Below are 19,337 nucleotides of genomic sequence, written 5' to 3'. Positions count from 1 at the left end.
TGCTTCCTGACCTGCATACAGATTTCTCAAGAGGCAGGTCAGGTGGTCTGGTATTCCCATCTCTTGCAGAATTTTCCACAGTTTATTGTGATCCACACAGTCAAAGGCTTTGGCATAGTCAATAAAGCAGAAATAGATGTTTTTCTGGAACTCTCTTGCTTTTTCCATGATCCAGCAGATGTTGGCAATTTGATCTCTGGTTCCTCTGCCTTTTCTAAAACCAGCTTGAACATCAGGAAATTCACGGTTCACGTATTGCTGAAGCCTGGCTTGGAGAATTTTGAGCATTACTTTACTAGCGTGTGAGATGAGTGCAATTGTGCGGTAGTTTGAGCATTCTTTGGCATTGCCTTTCTTTGGGATTGGAATGAAAACTGACCTTTTCCAGTCCTGTGGCCACTGCTGAGTTTTCCAAATTTGCTGGCATATTGAGTGCAGCACTTTCACAGCATCATCTTTCAGGATTTGGAATAGCTCAACTGGAATTCATCACCTCCACTAGCTTTGTTCGTAGTGATGCTTTCTAAGGCCCACTTGACTTCACATTCCAGGGTGTCTGGCTCTAGGTCAGTGATCACACGATCGTGATTATCTGGGTCGTGAAGATCTTTTTCGTACAGTTCTTCTGTGTATTCTTGCCACCTCTTTTTAATATTTTCTGCTTCTGTTAGGTCCATACCATTTCTGTCCTTTATCGAGCCCACCTTTGCATGAAATGTTCCTTTGGTATCTCTGATTTTCTTAAAGAGATCTCTAGTCTTTCCCATTCTGTTGTTTTCCTCTATTTCTTTGCATTGATCGCTGAAGAAGGCTTTCTTATCTCTCCTTGCTATTCTTTGGAACTCTGCATTCAGATGTTTATATCTTTCCTTTTCTCCTTTGCTTTTCGCTTCTCTTCTTTTCACAGCTATTTGTAAGGCCTCCCCAGGCAGCCATTTTGCTTTCTTGCATTTCTTTTCCATGGGGATGGTCTTGATCCCTATCTCCTGTACAATGTCACGAACCTCATTCCATAGTTCATCAGGCACTCTATCTATCAGATCTAATCCCTTAAATCTATTTCTCACTTCCACTGTATAATCATAAGGGATCTGATTTAGGTCATACCTGAATGGTCTAATGGTTTTCCCTACTTTCTTCAATTTAAGTCTGAATTTGGCAGTAAGGAGTTCATGGTCTGAGCCACAGTCAGCTCCTGGTCTTGTTTTTGCTGACTGTATAGAGCTTCTCCATCTTTGGCTGCAAAGAATATAATCAATCTGATTTTGGTGTTGACCATCTGGTGATGTCCATGTGTAGAGTCTTCTCTTGTGTTGTTGGAAGAGGGTGTTTGTTATATGGTAAAAGAGCCCCTTGATGAAAGAGAGTGAAAAAGTTGGCTTAAAGCTCAACATTCAGAAAACTAAGATCATGGCATCTGGTCCCATCACTTCATGGCAAATAGATGGGGAAACAGTGGCTGACTTTATTTTTCAGGGCTCCAAAATCACTTCAGATGGTGATTGCAGCCATGAAATTAAAAGACGCTTGCTCCTTGGAAGGAAACTTATGACCAACCTAGACAGCATATTAAAAAGCAGAAACGTTACTTTGCCAACAAAGGTCCGTCTAGTCAAGGCTATGGTTTTTCCAGTAGTCATGTATGGATGTGAGAATTGGACTATAAAGCAAGCTGAGCGCTGAAGAATTGATGTTTCTGAACTGTGGTGTCGGAGAAGAGTCCCTTCGACTGCAAGGTGATCAAACCAGTCCATCCTAAAGGAGATCAGTCCTGGGTGTTCATTGAAGGGACTGATGTTGAAGCTGAAACTCCAATACTTTGGCCACCTGATGCGAAGAGCTGACTCATTTGAAAAGACCCTGATGCTGGGAAAGATTGAGGGCAGGAGGAGAAGGGGACAACAGAGGATGAGATGGTTGGATGGCATCACTGACTCAATGGACATGGGTTTGGGTGGACTCTGGGAGTTGGTGATAGACAGGGAGGCCTGGCGTGCTGCGGTTCATGAGGTTGCAAAGAGTCTGACACGACTGAGCGACTGAACTGACTGAAGATTCTTAAAACTTTTCTTTCAATGACCTGGATTGCAATATAAAATGTGTAGCCTACAGTAGATCACAGGCACAAAACACAAATGACAAAGCGGGAGTTCCCAACACTGACTGATGTATGAAGCCACAGGCTCCCGCGTGAGGAAGGTGACAGGGACATGCAAGGTGCAGTCGGGGATGCAGAAAGGGAAATGAAACTCTGGGTCGGCCTAACGCAGCCACGGCCTGAGGTTTCTATGAGACAAGCTGGCACCACCGCAGCCATCGGTTCTTTCCCTTTTGCCACCAGGCTCCTACCACTCTCCCCGCTCCGCACCGTCCCCTATTTTGGAAAAAAAAAAAAAGGAAAAGAAAGGCTTCTGCTACCCAGTCTTCCTACGCGGGTCTGGCCGCTTGCTGACGTGGCGGGCCGGCCTCAGGGAGCGGCCAGCCCCGCGTCTGTGCCCGCGCCCTCCAGCGGTTCCGGTCCAACCGCCATCCCGAATCTCGCGGAAGCCGCGCTCAGGCGCATGCGCGCGGTGTGCCAGCCCCGCGCGCAGCCACTTCCGGCGCGCTGGTGGAAGTGCGGTTCCGGGTCGCTGCTCTGCTCGCCGGCCGGCCGTGGGGGCTGGTGACGCGGGCCGGCGCTCACGAGAGGCCCCGGAGGCGGGGCTCTGCCGGCTGCCCAGAGAGCGGCAGGTGGGCGGGCGGGGGCCGGAGACGGGAGCAGGCCTCTATTTCCCTTGGTGGCCTCGGTGTGCCCCCAAAACGGCGCCGACTGGGTTGCCCAGGACCCAAGCCGGGGGAGCAGTGCCAGGGTGCCGGACAAGGCGAGGGTGGGGGCAGAGGCGGGCTCCTCGGCCTGGGAATCTGGAACCTGGGGTCCCGGAACTCCCCCCCTCCACCGCCCACCTGCGCGACCTTAGACAAGTCACTCTTCCTTTCTGGGTCTCAGTTTCCCTGCTGTCAAGTGGGAGAGACATTGGGTCCCTCCTGGCTTTGACAGTCCACCTACGGGCGGGTCTGGGAGGAACCGGAGTAAGTGGGATCCAAACTGCCGTGGCAGGTGGCTGGCCCCCCGAGCATTTGGCAGTCGTCTTCCAACTTTGCCGTCCTTTTTCTCAGCGATTTTCTGAATGTGAATCAAGCCTCTGGGGTTCTGGCCAGGTAAACAGTGTGTGACTGTCAGAATCAACTGAAATAAATACTGGCCCTGGGAAAACCTTAATCTCATTGAAGTTGTCGTGCTGAGGGCTCCCGAGGCGAAATGAGTTTACCCGCTTACTACAATGAGAGATTCTGTTCTTTGTGCCTTTAAGTGAAACTCTCAGGCAAATCACAAATGCAAAGACCAGGGTGAGGGAGGGTAGACCACTGAGGATTATGGTAACGACAGGTTTTCTTTCCCCTCACCCCCCACCTTGATCCTTCCTCCCTCCTCTTCCACTCTGCCCGTCCCCCCAACATTTTGACCTTACACTTGAGAGGAAATATCCAATGCATTTTATCTTTGTCTTCATGCAGGACAGAAAGCTTTGACCTCCAAGCTGTTTTAAATCTAATAGATAAGCCAGGTGAGTAGGTGGTTTACAGACATTGAAGGCAAACTTTTGAAGAATTGCACAGACTTAAATGGATGCTCAGAAGTGGTAAGCAGTCATTTGTAGATCTTAGAGCTTCCTCATTAGAGGTCTTAGAGCAGAGCTTAGATATCCGCCAGAAAACATCAGAAGTTAAGATTGGAACCAGAATGTTAATGTTTCATGCATGATGGGAGAAAAAGATGTTTGAATCTGGTGTGTAGTATCATGGAAAACATTGTACAAAAAAAGAAACTAACTTGAGGTAATTTTAATCACTCTTTAAGAAAACCACACAGCATTTCCAGGAAACATTTAAGGATGTTTCCTGATACAGTGCAGTTGGCTGGCTTTCCTATTTTTTTTAGAAAAAAGTTGTCAACATTTTCTAGTGAACAGCTGATTCCACACCATCTTGGAACATCAGAACATTATATCTTTTCCCTGTATTGAGTTACATGTTTTTGTCTAAACTGTAGTCATACTTAATATTATTAGGGGAAGAATTCAAAAACATTATGTTAATGTTTTCCCCTGGGAAATTTTGCTTAATGTGTTGTATGCCACAGCCAATGTGATGTAATTTAAAAAAAGAGTAAAGACTTGTGGGTTCCTGGGTTCCAAAGCACTGCCCTTTAGCCACACAGTCTTTGGCATATTACTTCACCTCCCTAAAACTGGATTTCTTATCTGTATATGCATCTGTCACACCTGAGTGCTTTGTAAATGTTTAGTAATTGTGTCCTAGTAAGTGTGCATGTAAAATTATGAAACTTAATTTTGAAACCTAAAGCTTAACAAAGCAACCCAGATAGGAAATTTCTCTGATGTTTAATTTAGAGCTCTCTTTCATCTGATTTATAGATACTCCTGTGCCACAGACCTTTGGCCTTCATTTCAGTGGGAATGCAGCTAGTTTGGATAACTGGGCCTTTTTAGGCACCTGTCTCGGAATTCCTGGTTGCTGGCCTAACAATTGTTGTAGCGGTCAAGCACTGGTCATCAGTGTAGGATAGCCACACAGCAAAATGTTTGCAAAACTGAAGAAGAAAATTGCAGAAGAGGCTGCTGTCGCTCAGAGGCCAGGAGGTGCTACTAGGATCCCACGATCAGTGAGCAAAGAGTCCGTTGCCTCCATGGGAGCTGACTCAGGAGATGACTTTGTAAGTACCTTCTGTAGTTCTTAATATTTGGTACAGCCTCATTATATTTAAAAAATAGTATTTCACAGAATCATTCCGGTAAGTATTTTCTTTTAAAATTGCAAAGATGATTTGTAGTTTATATCTGATTCTTCTTACTCTGAGGTGCTTTTCTTTTTTTTTTCGCGGGTCTCTTTCCATATTCTCTACTTTCTCCTCTTGTACTCTTTTTTCCATCTATATAAAACCTTGTGCATCATCTTTTGTATTTTGTTTCTCAGAGTGCTTTGGCCTGTTGTCTCTGCACGTATATATACTTTACGTCATTGTTACTTAGTGAAGTCTGTGCATTTGGCATGGAATTAGCCAGGGAATTACCACTGTTTTTATGGGAAAATTGATGAAAAGATGGCACTGATGGCTGCACATTGTCCCTTATTTGTAAAGTATCTTTGTAGTTGGAAAGATTTGAGAATGCTACTGTGTTAAGTAAGTATCGTGCCTTGGGATTAAAATTGTGTCTGTGGCATATGACAGGATCTTCTTAAAGTCAGATAAATTAAAAGAAGTTATTTATAATGCTTGATATATGTAAAAGAATGTATATAATATAAATATATTGTATAGGGCATAAAAATAAAATGAATGCTTTTTAAGTCTGTCACTTAGGCAGAGAACTAGATTTTTGTCAATACTGTGTGCTCCTTCCTGGTTCCCTTCCCTTTCCTCCCCTTCAGATAACCCATCCTACAGTTTGTGTATATTGTTCATTTGCTTTTTAAAATATCCTGTAAGATACATATATATTCATAAACAACCTGTTGCTTATTTTCAGACTTTATAAGAACAGTGCACTGCACGTGGTTCATTTATTTTTACTGCTGTGTAACACTCTGGCATTTGAAAAAGGCCACAGTTTGTCTCTGTCTTCTACTGGTGATAGATACTTGAGTTGTTTCCATGGTCAGATGAGTTGACCTCCTCTCTTATACTACCTGTTCAGGTCAGATTACATGGCAGAAGCTATTAGGTTATTGGGGTGGAACAATAGATTACCAGATCTAAATTATTGGCTCCTGTATTGAACAGGAAATATAAATGCACATTTGAGCACCAGACTGAAGGACGTAGTTTTAATGCTGAGTTCTCTGGTAGAGGTACTTGCCTTGGCATCATGCTGACTCGCTAAGTGAAGTCTCTCATCTCAAATGCATTCCAGATATAGAAATTGGCTTGAATCCAGGAAATACTTTGCTGTGTGACTTCTGAAGTTATCTGTTTGAATTTATTCAAATTCTGATTCTGATTCTCACTCCCTGTCTCCAGACCCTTGATTTCCATTACATATGTCTCTCCAACCAGGCACCTTTCCTCTGGTATTTCAAGTCCTGAATGTATTAACTCTATTTCCACCTTTGCACCTTTGTCCCCCAGGTCACCAGCAACAAAGCTTGGCAACATTTTAGACTCTTCTTCACTTCTTGGTGTCTAGTCTGTCAGCAAGTATTTTGGTTTCCATCTCCTGTCTCAGACTTACCCTTTGTACTCCACTTACTAGTAGTCCATTTATTGTTGTTTAATTGCTAAGCTGTGTCTGACTCTTTGCAGTCCCATGGACTGTCGCCCACCAGGCTCCTCTGTCTGTGGGATTTCCCAGTCAAGAATACTGGAGTGGGTTGCCTCTATTAACTCCCCAAAACAGATCTGTTCATGTCTCTCCAATACTTCAAACTTCTTTGTGGCTTCCCATCATCTTCTGGATGAAGTGCAAAGTCATTGTTATGTACAATGGTTAACCCCTGTGGTCGTGATACAGCTTACCCATCCACCTTATCTCACTCTACAGTCCTACACCCTGTGCTCCCTCCATACTGAACTTACTGTACTTTATGGAACAGACAACTTTGCATCATGCCTACAAGTGTTCATATATGCTGTTTCCTCTCTGGAATTTCTCCTGTTCCCCTCCTCTCACTTCTGCATTTTTCTGGCAGATTTTGTTCATCCTTCAAGACTTGGCTCGCATGTTGCTTCCAGGAAGCGCTTTTGACCTGACCTGCCCCCTCACCCCCTCTAACCTTCATCCCTCCTGGCTGAATCTGTCTCTTGACCCTCTTATCCTCTGTAATAGCACCTATTACACTGCATTGTCCTGATGATTTGCTTCTTTGTCTCTTCCACTAAACTGGGAGCTGCTTGAGAGGCAATAGAGTAGTGGTTGGGAGCCCAGGTCAGGTTAGGGAGGCAGACCTGGGTTTGATGGCTCTTCCGTTATTGTGTAACCTTGGGCGAGTCTTTTTCACTTTCCTGTGCCTTAGTTTCCTCATCTATAAAATAAGAACAATACCCATCTTTATTAAAGTCTGTGTGTTGCAGAGTCATGGGGGGGAGGGTTCTCCCCTAAGTTCAGTTATTCATTAGAAGAGCTCACAGGACTCAGGATATAGTTTTATTCACTGCTATCATTTATCACAGGGAAGACATTTATTACGAAGCATAATTAGCAAAGGGAGAATGTGCATGGGCAGAATCTGGAGGGAAGCAGGCACAGGCTTCCAGGAGGCCTTTCCAGGGGAGCTGTCTGGGGCACACTCGTTTCCCTCAGCAAGGAACTGCGACAGCACAGGAGAAGATGCTGTCTGTCAGGGAAGCTCAGTAGAGACTCAGCGCTCAGGAATTTTACTGGAGGCTAGTCTTACAGGCACCTTCTGCCTAGCATTTACCACAATTCCAGACTTCTAGAAGGAAGACACCTGAGAGGGTTAATAGCCTCAGTAGGGAGGCCAGAGGGCCCCAAGTGGCAGGAGGAAATAAACTACAAGTGGCAAACGTTTTTTTTTTCCTTTTTCTTTTCTCTTCTAATCCTGGGTCATCATGGCGACAGCTGGTTCTGTCTGAACTTAACTTTATCTCAAACCTTGAGCTAACCAATGCTTTTTTTCTCATGGAAATGTCTTTCTTAAGCCATGTTAATGAATTTTGTCTTTGCTTGGAAATCTGCCTTTCTTCAAGATGCATGTCAGTTGTTTTATTGTGGGTGGGGGGTGACTCACCTGTGCCACTGCTGTGTCAAATGCACGTTGGAGTGAGGGGCTGAGGGGCTTGGTGCGACTCTGCAGCTTGCTAGCAGGTATACAACTTCATGCTGAAAACTAACAAGGGGGCACTCTTTCTGTTCCCTTCTGATGTCTATGTCAGAAGCTTTCTCTGTTTCTTTTTATACTTTAATAAAACTTTGCTGCACAAAAGCTCTGAGTGATCAAGCCTCGTCTTTGGTCCCAGATCAAATTCATCTCCTCTGGAGGCCATGAATCCCAGCGTCATTCACGGCTCGTAACAGCAACCTTTCACGTGTTAGGCATAAATCACATTTTTTGTACAATTGATTTAGGTACCATGAGCCATTCTTACCAGGAATGGTGAGAACCCTTGTAAAATCTAAGTTCCCATGGGCTAGCCAGGGGGTCACCTTACAAGCCGGCTTTGCCAAGGACAGCAGTCTCAGGTCTACGACATGAACTCTTTTCTGCATAGTGTATAAAACACTTGGTAGTGCCTGGCTCTTAAGCACTTAGTAATTAGTAGTTGCTGCTGTTTAGACGGGGACTCCTTTTCATCACTGTTTGCAATGCTGACAACAATACTAAGAATAGGTGTCTCAGTGCCGATAATAATCATCATTTCTACTGCTGTGTATTAAAGCTAATTATGTGCCAGGCTCTGTTTTAGACCTGACAAGTTTTGATTTGTTTATCTCCTCGTCACAGCTCTGTGATGTCGATTATGTCTGTTAACCACATTTTATATGTGAGGAAGCCAGTGCACAGAGAAGTTGACCAACTGGTCCAAGTTCTTGTAGATTATAAGTGGTGATGATGTAACTTTAGCCTGGGCCTGCCACCTCCTGAAACCCCCTTTAACCATTCCTGTGACTGGGTCTCCATAAATGTTAGATGAGTAAATGGGTAGATGGATAAATAAATATTTAAAATGAATTTTTGAACCACTCATTATTTTGGCAATAAATGGGGAAGACTGAGGACTGGATATTAGATACTATTATTTTTAATTTTGTTAGGTATAATAATGGTATTGTGGCTATAAAGGAAAATGTTTTTATGTTTTATAAGTGTTTGTCAAAAGTGACTTATAGTACTATAATAAAATCTGGTAAAACAAATATGGGAAAAATCAGCAGTTGTTAAAGTAAACCACTCTCCCTACTCTTCTGTATTTTCAAAATTTTATAATCAAATGTAGAAAGATAAAGTGATTTATTTATTAGCAGTAGTAAACATTGCCCAAAGTAATAATAGTGCCCATATGTTTTAATAATCTAGATTATTGGGAAAATTTGATGTCTCGTTAATAGAATAATTAACTGAATATATATTATCTGCTAAAGGTTTTGACGCATTTTAGAACCATAGATTGATATCCCTTTGTTTTGTAGATGAAGATACTGGAACTTTATCAATGTCAGTGATAGATTCTTTTTTAAAATATTTGTTCATTTATGGCTGCATTGGTTCTCAGTTGTGTCATGCAGGGTCTTCGTTGTGGTGTTTGGGATCCTTCACTGTGGCACACAGGCGTAGTTGCCCTGGGGCATGTGGAATCTTAGTTCCTGGACCAGGGATCAAACCTACAGCCTCTGCATTGGAAGGCAGATTCTCAACCACTGGACCACCAGTAAAGTCCCAGTGACAGACCATCCAGCCTTCAATCCCTTGCTAAAGAACCTTCCTCCCTTTACCCCAGGATTTTACCTTTGGGAAAATAAAATGATTTACTTTTTTATCTGAAAATATATTTTTTGTATTATGTACTTGGTACAATAGGATCATTGGTAGCTCAGCTGGTAAAGAATCTGCCCACAGTTCAGGAGACCCCAGTTCGATTCCTGGGTCGGGAAGATAATGGATTTGTTTCCCACCAGGTATTCCAATACCATGCGCACACACACACACAATTTATCTATTTTGCATCTTATATCTCCTCACTTTATAGATGGAGAGACTGTTGCTTCTTCTTTATAGGTAGAGAAGCTTTTTAGTGATCACTTAACGGGTAACCAAACCTGAAATAAGAGTTGTCGATTTCTGGTTATGTGGTACGCTGCTAAAAATCCATATATGAATACAGCGTCTCTGTCTCAACAGGCTTCTGATGGAAGCAGCTCCAGAGAAGATCTTTCATCCCAGCTTTTGAGAAGGAATGAACAGATACGGAAATTAGAGGCCAGACTTTCTGGTATGTCCAGGAACTCATAAGAAGCAACCAAGGGAAAATTGCCTTGTACCTGACCCTCTCTCCCTATTAAAAAGCCACATAGCATAACCTTACAGTTATTCTAACATAAAAGGAGCAACTTGTACCCCCTTTGTTCCCTTCTTTTGTTAGTGTATTGAATAGTGTAAATCCAAAACTGAAGTTTTAAAGTTAAAAAAAAAAATAACTTATGTTTTTCTGCTCCTGAGATTTCTAGCTGTGGATATAAATGTATTAAAAATTATATGTAGATTTAGCCATCTTTCTCCCATTGGCCGAGCTTGCTTCAGTTGGAAAGGGCTAGGGATAGCGTTTTCATGGTTTGGTCTATAGATACTGGATTCTTCAGCACCAGACACGGTTTGGTGCTCCATTGCCACTTGCTCAGATACATATCACCCGTGTAATATCATTCTGGGTCTTTGGGCTGCTCTTTAGTGGTATTTCGGACTTCAGTGCCTGTATAGAAGCTGTAACTCTCATTATGTCTTTTGTGTGCAGTTTACAATGTATACAACTCCCATTATAGTCTTTGCCTGAGCAGGGCATGTCTGTGATAGAGTTGTGAGTTCTTATTTTGGTTTCTGCCAGTGGATACATTTTGAAAGCTTCAGCCTGTGAAGTGGTCAGTGGTTTCTGTGTTTGTTTTTGTCCCTTGGCCTTAGGCCCATTTTACTGGAATGAAAGCAACAGACTACAGAATTCACCAAGTTGTATGTGAGATATTTGTGTGTGTCTAGTTATCAAGGCCGGTAGTGTAACTCACAGCTACTAGACAGCCCATTATCTCATTTTGTTCTCACTCTAGCCTAACAAGACTTAGTGAGATTAAGGTCACACAGGTAGTAGGTGGTAGAGCTGGAATCCAAACCCAGATTTGCCTGATGCTAGAGTCCCTGCTTTTCACTACAGTCTGCTTGAAACTCAAGTGTTATTATCCGGTGACCTCTGCCTGTAAGCAGTATCAGTAACAGAGGTGAAATAACTTTATACTTGTTCAGTGTTGGGGAGAAAGCTGTAAGGTAATATGCATCTTCCCTAAATTGTTTGGGCTTGACTGATGTTCGAGAAGGGACAGGCAAGAAGACTGACATTAATTAAGTGCATTTATGGTCTAGGCTCAGTATGAATAAGAACAACCACAATAGCAGCTACCCTTTATTGAGCCATTGTATCCCACTTGCCTAAAGCACTTAGTTTATTATCTAATTAAGGAATAGAACATTTCATTTATTATCTAATACATCCTTTGTGGTAGATACAGTTAATACCATAATTTCATAAATGAAGAAACTAATACTTAGGATCAGTAATTTGCTTAAGGTCTCTCAGCTCAGGACTGACTCAGTTGGGATTTGAACTAGAGCCTGTCTACTTTTCCACTATGCCATACTATCTTCTTTGGCTACCCAGGTAATTAATTCTGACTTTCACCTTCAATATGGCATAGGCCACTCAGCTCTGTGGCTGACTTGATTCTAGAGAGTTTGGTGCTCTTATTGCACAGGCACTGCTGTGGTGAGGGTTTTGCTGTTGTCCTGACCACTGTCACTCAGTTGTGTGGACTGTAAGTGAGCTGTTCAGTGAATTCCCTTTGATCTGTCCTACTGCCAAGAATGGGAAGGACAGTGCAAACTGAGATTTGAATTTCAGTAATGAGAGAATAGTGGTTTTTGTGGCAGGGCATTTGTGATGACCAGACCAGGCCCAATTCTTGTTTTTTCTCCAGGCTAAACAAATCTGCCTGCTTATAGTCAACATTTACACTGTGGGTGGTTTGTACTATACTTGTTTGCCTGTGTTGTTCATTGTTAATGGGAGGCTGTCTACCCAGCTTGCCTTAACAGGAATGGTTTTCAGGTTGACAAAATCATCATCGTTTTCATTCATTTTTTTTGTTGTTGTTGTTTGTTTAATTAACTTCCTTTCCTGATGTTTGTCCATGCCTGGTATGTGCGTCACACTCCTCACCCAAGACTATGCTGAACAGGTCCGCACCTTGCAGAAGATAAAAGAGAAGCTTGAAATTGCCTTAGAAAAACACCAGGATTGTACGTATTTTTTTTCCTGCTTTTTTCAATTTTTCCAGGGTTTAGTTTTTTTGAAACGAAACAGTAGTGTGTGGTTAACTTAGCCTTTCATCATAGCTCAAGTCTTTATTATATGAGTAGCATACTTCTTAATTGAGTTGATATAACATTTATCTGATAGTTATAAGCATATAATTCATACTTATGTTGTCTTATGGGCATGTTTCTTAGGAGAAGGATGTTATGTGTATCATCCAGTTAACTGGTTTATGGACTGCCCTTAGATTTTAGGAAAATCTAGTGCCTGTCCATGGGCCTAGATTAAGAAACTTTGGTTCTAGCCATAGCTTCGTAGCTGCTATGTTCAATAACTGGGGGAAATCTCTGTCATCACTCCTCCAACAATGGACATACATTTTGTTTAGTTTACCCTAGGTTATATGTTTTCCTTTGGGTTCAATCCAAGAAAGATGCTAGTAGAAGTAGAAAGTTATTTTTTATGGGTATAATATATGCTAAAAAAAATTTTTTTTAAGGAAAATAAAGTGAAAGAAAGGTTTGTTTTGCTTTGTTTTGACTTTTGTTTTAATTCTATTAAATAGTAGTAGCCATCACTTAGCAATAGCACTGGTATTTTCTGGCAGGCTACCTGACTCAGTGTTCCATCACTGGATCATTTTAAAAGTACCCTTTGACATCTTCCTAAATGTGTATACTTGACTATAACAACAGCAACAACAGTGACCAACAGGAAATAAGCTAAAACAGAACTGAGGTTTATTACCAAGGCCAAAAGCTTCTGGGAAAGTCAAGATGGGCCAGGCTTTTCCCAGTCTCGTAATCCACTTTTGTGACCGTGGCCTTTTTTGTTAGGCGACAGTTACAGTCACATGGGCTGTTTGTCATGCTGTTTCTGAAATATCTCCATATCTCAAATAGAGCCTCTTTATTAACAGCTTCCATGAGGAAATTCCAAGAGCAGAATGAGACGTTCCAGGCCAACAGAGCCAGAATGGCAGAAGGACTGGCTTTGGCGTTGGCCAGAAAGGACCAGGTATTTGACGCGTGGCACTGCCCGGAACTGGTGGGAAAGTCTCACGTGGTGACGTGCTGTCAAAACTCATGCCATAAACCTGGTAGCAAATATTTACAATCTAGGAGAAAAGGGTTGTGCTATGTAAGTTCTTTGAGAGTTCGTTTGGCTGTAGGGTGGGAAATTATCCAGAAGCTTTATAGTTGTGATCGTGATATGTGTCCATATGTGAGAGTATCCCTTTCCAACTGTGTAGCTATGTAAAATAGACAAGGAAAGGAAGTAGTGTGTCTATAATCTGGTGGTGAGCCCCAAGATAAGGGGAAAAAAGTCTCTGCCCTCCAAAAACCTGTCTGAAAGCCTAGTCCCAAGCACTTACCTTGATACAGTGGAGAAGGTGCTGTTAAGCTAGAGGTCATCCATGATGTACATAGTTCGTACAACCTCTGTCCTAAGTTTCTTCATCCCCAACCAGCTAGACTGAGAGGAACTTCTGTAATCTCAATAGAACCATCCATTGAAAGATGCTGAATAAATGACAGTAGAAAAGGAAAATAATACTACTACTGGTTATTAATTATAAAGTTTATTTTGTTTAGTGGCATTTTAAATTTAAGATAAACATCAAATATTGTAATGATTGTGGAGAAGGAAATGGCAACCCACTCCTGTATTCTTGCCTGGAGAATCCCAGGGACAGGGAAGCCTGGTGGGCTGCCATCTATGGGGTCGCACAGAGTCGGACACAACTGAAGCGACTTAGCATGCATACATGCATAGGAAAAGGAAATAGCAACCCACTCCAGTATTCTTGCCTGGAGAATCCCAGGGACAGAGGAGCCTGGTGGGCTGCCGTCTATGCGATTGCACAGAGTCAGACACAACTGAAGCGACTTAGCATGCTTGCATTATAATGATAATTTTGATTTATTAAGGCGGGGTCAATGTATTATATTACGTTGCATTGAAGAAAACACATAATTTATTTCATCTGCAGTAAGTGGGGTGGTTGGTTGGCTTGTTTTACAGTGTGTATTAGTCATCTCAGACATTAACCAGCCTGGAGAAAACATCATTCACCAATACTTAGTGAATAACTGTGGTGTGAATGTAAATGAAGAAATAATCTAGCATTGGTGGACTTGATTGTAGGCAAATAGGATACAGCCTTTTGTCCCAATGGTTATTTTTTCCCCTCTTCTGTGATTGGTGAATAAGAGGCATAATCCTTTCTTCTTTAACTTTTACCAGATGGCAAGAAGGATATTGGTAAAAATTAAAATGAGAAGGAAAATAATGATCAGGGACTCCTGAAGACCACCCTGTTCACCTCTTTTTCAGTAAATTAATTTTTAAGTATCAACTGCAGAGTTACCAACTCAGCTGCTCCCTGCTACCAACTCCTAAGAAATAATAACAGTACTCAGAGACAGAGACTCAGAAAGAAGCTGAAAGCTGCATCAGAAGAGCTGTATAGCTTTATGTACTCTGCTTAGTAAAAGTTTTCTGGCTTTTATTTGTGCTCTAGAATTTTATATAAAATTCATTTTCTTCTCCTTTTAGGACTCTTGGCTTTCTTACTGTTAAGCCAACATCATGGTTTTTTTAATGTGCTACTTTGTTTGATTGATATGTTGCTTTGGGTGGGGTGGGAGTGTTATTTTGTTTTCTGAAAATCTTGATTTTATTGATACTCTTGCCTGGAAACTGTACTTCTTTATTGTTTTGTTTTAGGAATGGTCAGAAAAAGTGGATCAGCTTGAAAAGGTTAGTTCATCTTATTTTTGTCTCCTTGTGAATATTGGCCTCTTCTCTGGGTCTTGGAAAATGCTTTCTCCAGTAGCTAGTACACTGGTACCACGTCTTGGCAGCAGGGTGCCAGGTGATTAGACACTGACTTGGAAAGCTCTTGTCTTCGTTTTTCTTGGTGGCTGTGCTGGATGTCTGTTGTTTGCCCCTCTTGGTGTACTCTGTACCCATCCCCTGCCTTTCTCTGTGTGTCTGAAGGCCCACAGGGACTGCATCAGCAGGGCTCCATTGCCCTCTGGCTTGTAATTGAGGGCGCCAGTGGGGAACACCAAAAGAACTGGGTGGAAGAGTGTGATCAGAGGTTTATTCCCCCAGCCATCTCCACGTGAGGTCCCTTCTATCTGATTGCATCCCATGGCCAAAGGTCACAGCTTCAGTTTACCTTTGGTTCACCCTCAGCTATGGTTTCTCTTTCTGTGTTTCTTGTCTCTTTCTTGTGTTTCTTGTCTATGCCTTTGCCCGCTTTATGCCCAATGCTTCTAGCACATTATCTCTTGTGGATTTTCTTACCCCACCCACAGCTTTGAAAAGTCTCTGTGAGACTCTTCAAAATCCCTAATTTGAGTCTGTTTCCTGCTAGAGCCCGATTGACACAGTGTTAACACTGGGAATACTTTTTGAGGATGCAGTGGGGAAGGAGGGCATTTCTGAAGGCTTAATGCTGAGCAGATAAGAGAACTTCTTAGCTAGATATAGATGAGAAGAATTGATTATTCCAGCACCATGACACTGTGTAGGTGCCTTATGTAATGTGTTCCTGGCTCTGAGACATGAACAGGAAAATGAAATTTCACACCTACAATTAGAAACACATTTTAATTTAAAATAATCAATTGTCAGTTTGCTCAACCCAAATTATATGCTGCTGCCTAATTCATTCCTTCTTCTCATTGAGTACTAACTTACTCTTTATGATAGAAAATGATTTCTCAGATTGATATATAAATTCAACTATAAAATATATTTACTGTTAATTTTATTAAAAGAATGAGTTTCATTATTGCACCATTCTTGGGATAAAACGCCAATTAAACCAGAAGTTTTCTTTGTGTGTTCTAAAGAAATCTGATTATACAAGCTATCAGAATGCCTTAACATATTTATGTAAGGGAAGAATTACAGAAAAGTCAAGCTATCTCCCAAAGAAACTTGTGCTTAAAAGAAATATGTATATATACGCATACATATATATGTATAAACATGGTGTTAATGATGGTCTTCTTAAATATAAAGGTATGGGTTAGGTTAAAGTCTTCTTGTCTTAAAAGAAGCTCTTAAGATTGTAGCAGTTAAATTCTCATTAAACTATTTTTTCATCTTTTAAAATTATGGTAAAGGGGGATGCATATAGGACTGAAGTAAATAAAATCTACTTCGATTTCCTGAGAGCTTTTTTCTCCCCACTCCCCCACCGCCACAGGAGATTTTAGACCAGGAAAGATCTTAGACCAGGAAAGAGTAATGAGATATCTATGTAGGTCTTTTAAGCCATAGTGATTTTTGGAAATGTTATTTTTAGAGTGTTTTAATGTCTTTTCAATCAAGAATTGGAAACTGCAATAGCCAGAGTTTGTCCTGAAGAGAATTCATCTTAGGAAGTTATTCTTTAATAAATTGTAACTTCCCAACACCAGTCATGTCTCGTTTTTGTTGACTTGCTATCTGAATGTACTAACTGAAACCAGTTCTACGTAAATGCATCTAATGTTTTAAGAGAATCAGTCTTATTCCAGTTATGCATGTTATTCACCCAGTTCAGTATGTCACTGAGATCGACTTGTCAAATGGATATCTGGAATTGCTAACCAAATGGAAGCACTTTTCAAATGTTAAGCTTTTGTAGCTCTTCTTCCTCTTTCCACGGCTATCATTTTTTAAAAAATCTATTTCTACCTTAAAAAATTTGTAGATAATTTTGTAAATAATTACCGTGAAGCTTCCCATTATCCATGTATTATTGCTACTGACAAGAAATTGCCTTAAGGTTTTCCATTGTTACGAATTCTGGTTATATAATACAGATTTCTCATGTCCTGGTTGCCTGAGCTGATGTCTTCTTCTTCTGCATAGGATAAAAGGTTTCTGACAGCTCAGTTACAGGAAATGAAGAACCAGAGTTTGAATCTTTTCCAAAGAAGAGATGAAATGGATGAATTAGAGGGATTCCAGCAACAGGAACTGAGTAAAGTAAAGCACATGGTGCGCATTTTTGTCTTAGAAGCTACATCCTCGGATGATTAGTTACTCTGACTTTGCTAGTCATGACTCTAACTGCTGGTAAATGTACCTTAGTTGTCTTTGATATTTATCATATTTGTATGTCTTTCAGTTTATTAAAATGGAGAAGTTCTGTTTGATATGTCTTTCCTTTTTCTTTTTAAACTACTGGGCCTATAAGATCCCTTCTAAGCTCACAAAAATGTTATAAAAACTTGCCTTACTGGTCCAGATTTTTTTAAATTTCAATTTTTATTTATTTATTTGGCCGCGCTGGGTCTTAGCTGTGGCTTGTGAACTCTTAGTTGCTGCATGTGGGATCTAATTCCCTGACCAAGGATCGAACCTGGGCGCCCTGTGTAGGAAGCACAGTCTTAGCCTCTGGACCACCAGGGAAGTCTGTGGTCCAGATTTTTTTTGCAAGGGTATTTCTTAGTAGTAGCCCAGTGAAACTTTGTGTCTTTGTATCAGCTTTTAAAAAAAGAAGAAAGCTTGGGGAAAATGGAGCAAGAATTGGAGGCACGAACCAGAGAACTTAGTCGCACCCAGGAGGAATTGGTGACTTCCAGTCAGATTTCGTTAGACTTAAGCCAGAAGCTGGAAGAACTGCAGAGACACTACTCAGCGCTGGAAGAGCAGAGGTTCTTGCTTGGTCTGTGGGGCCCATGGGAAGCGGTGTTAGTGTAGCTCTGGCTTGAGCCTACCTATCTTTCCCCATTGCTCACTGTGGCACTTTCTGATCTTAATTCCTGCAAAGTCTTCTGGATTTGTCCGTTCCAAACCCTCACTCCTCTAACCTGTTGAGCTCAGAACACCTCCAACCCTGCCAAGCAATTTAGATTGTTTTAGTTGCTAAACTGTTGAGTAGCTAAAGACAGATCAGGATTTCTTGTTCAAACCTGGGTGGAATTTTTCTCTTGGGACTTCTGCTTCAGAGAAAGTCAGGGAGTCTTATCCATGGATAATCTTCACATGGCTAATGTTTGCAGCCCTGACATGTAAAGAACCATGTGTATTTTTCCTGTGGAAGAATGTGTCTTAGATGGGGTATTCAAATTTGTTCATTATCTGCTTTCTTTCAATGAAGAGATCATGTGACAGCTTCGAAAACAGGTGCAGAAAATAAGATCACAGTCCTGGAGCAAAAGGAACAGGAGCTCCAAGCATTCATTCAGCAACTTTCCATTGATTTGCAAAAGGTAAGAGGAGTACTAGGAATGGACCCAAGTTCCTAGGATTCATGAATGGGGTAAAAACTAAACCTGCAAAAATTTCTGTATCAGAGTGTCTGGTGAAACTTCTGTTTCTCGTGCAGTCCACAGTGCCCTAGTTCCTGGTGTAACAAGTCTGCCTCCACATGGGCTTAGTTGCCTCACAACAAGGAGCACCCAATAAATAGATCTTACGTAAATGAATGACTGTGATACAAGGTTCATCTCCACAGCAAACAGAAAATCTGGATACCTATAGTGTTTTGTCTCAGAAGCTTACTCTCCTTATAGAACTCAAAACTTTCTGTTTGACAAGAAAAAAATTCACATCTCAAGAAGTCCCAAATAAGTGAATTAGATTTTCAAATGCAGGATGTGTGCCATAAGGAGAGTGCATTTCCAGTGCAGTAATCAAGGAACTCTTCCTGGAGTAATTGGAATTTCAAGGATGGGTAGGACAGCCCAAAAGCAAAAAAGACAGAAGGGTACAGAATACATTTGGGACTTTGAGGGTGGAGAGGATAACAGACATAAAGCTTTGGGGTTTGTGGGACTGTTTGATATCAATTAGAACCATCCACTCATTTCATAATTGGAAAAACTAACTTTTTTAGTCCCACTAAGTTACCTCATTCATTCTAAAACTATAATTTGAGCTTTATTATGTGTCAAGCACTGTGCTCTGTGCTAGGTGTTATAAATACTAGGCTGAGCAAAACAGATATCAATCACCCTTGCCCTTGCGGAACTTAGTCTAGAGGAGCAGTGAGACGTTAATCAATAATCACATAGATAATTGCAAACTATGATGCATGCTGTGACGGAAACTGCAGGATGCTGTGAGATCTTTTAAGAGGGCATCAAATCAAGTCTAGTGTTGAAGTCACAGAACACTTCCTTTGAGGAAGTAATGCTTGAACTGAGATGAACTGCTGAAGCAGGTAGGCAGAGTGGTGAGGGGTGGTGATGGCAGAGAATTTTAAATAGAGAATAGCACAAACCATAAACTCAGA

The 19,337-nt window shown here is 41.4% G+C and overlaps 1 protein-coding gene across 5 annotated transcripts in view; it reads left to right on the top strand.

The window, feature by feature from the left end:
• Positions 1 to 2,574: 2,574 nt before the first annotated feature.
• GOLGA1 (golgin A1) overlaps positions 2,575 to 19,337 on the top strand; it is a 47,358-nt gene continuing 30,595 nt past the window's right edge. The window contains exons 1-11 of one of the 5 annotated variants that reach the window (XM_044926336.2): positions 2,575 to 2,730; positions 3,098 to 3,198; positions 3,556 to 3,605; positions 4,476 to 4,774; positions 9,916 to 10,006; positions 12,001 to 12,075; positions 13,011 to 13,108; positions 14,822 to 14,854; positions 16,967 to 17,095; positions 17,585 to 17,754; positions 18,201 to 18,312. In XM_044926336.2, the coding sequence (XP_044782271.1) occupies positions 4,640 to 4,774; positions 9,916 to 10,006; positions 12,001 to 12,075; positions 13,011 to 13,108; positions 14,822 to 14,854; positions 16,967 to 17,095; positions 17,585 to 17,754; positions 18,201 to 18,312 (843 nt within the window). In that variant the 5' untranslated portion in view covers positions 2,575 to 2,730; positions 3,098 to 3,198; positions 3,556 to 3,605; positions 4,476 to 4,639. The other 4 variants (XM_025261659.3, XM_006049274.4, XM_025261661.3 and 1 more) reach the window with 4 other exon arrangements.

Source organism: Bubalus bubalis, chromosome 12, assembly GCF_019923935.1.
Source record: "Bubalus bubalis isolate 160015118507 breed Murrah chromosome 12, NDDB_SH_1, whole genome shotgun sequence".
In the NCBI taxonomy this organism is placed as follows: Eukaryota; Metazoa; Chordata; class Mammalia; order Artiodactyla; family Bovidae; genus Bubalus; species Bubalus bubalis.
Note: the sequence above shows the minus strand (reverse complement) of the source record. Positions and strands in the feature narration are given on the sequence as shown.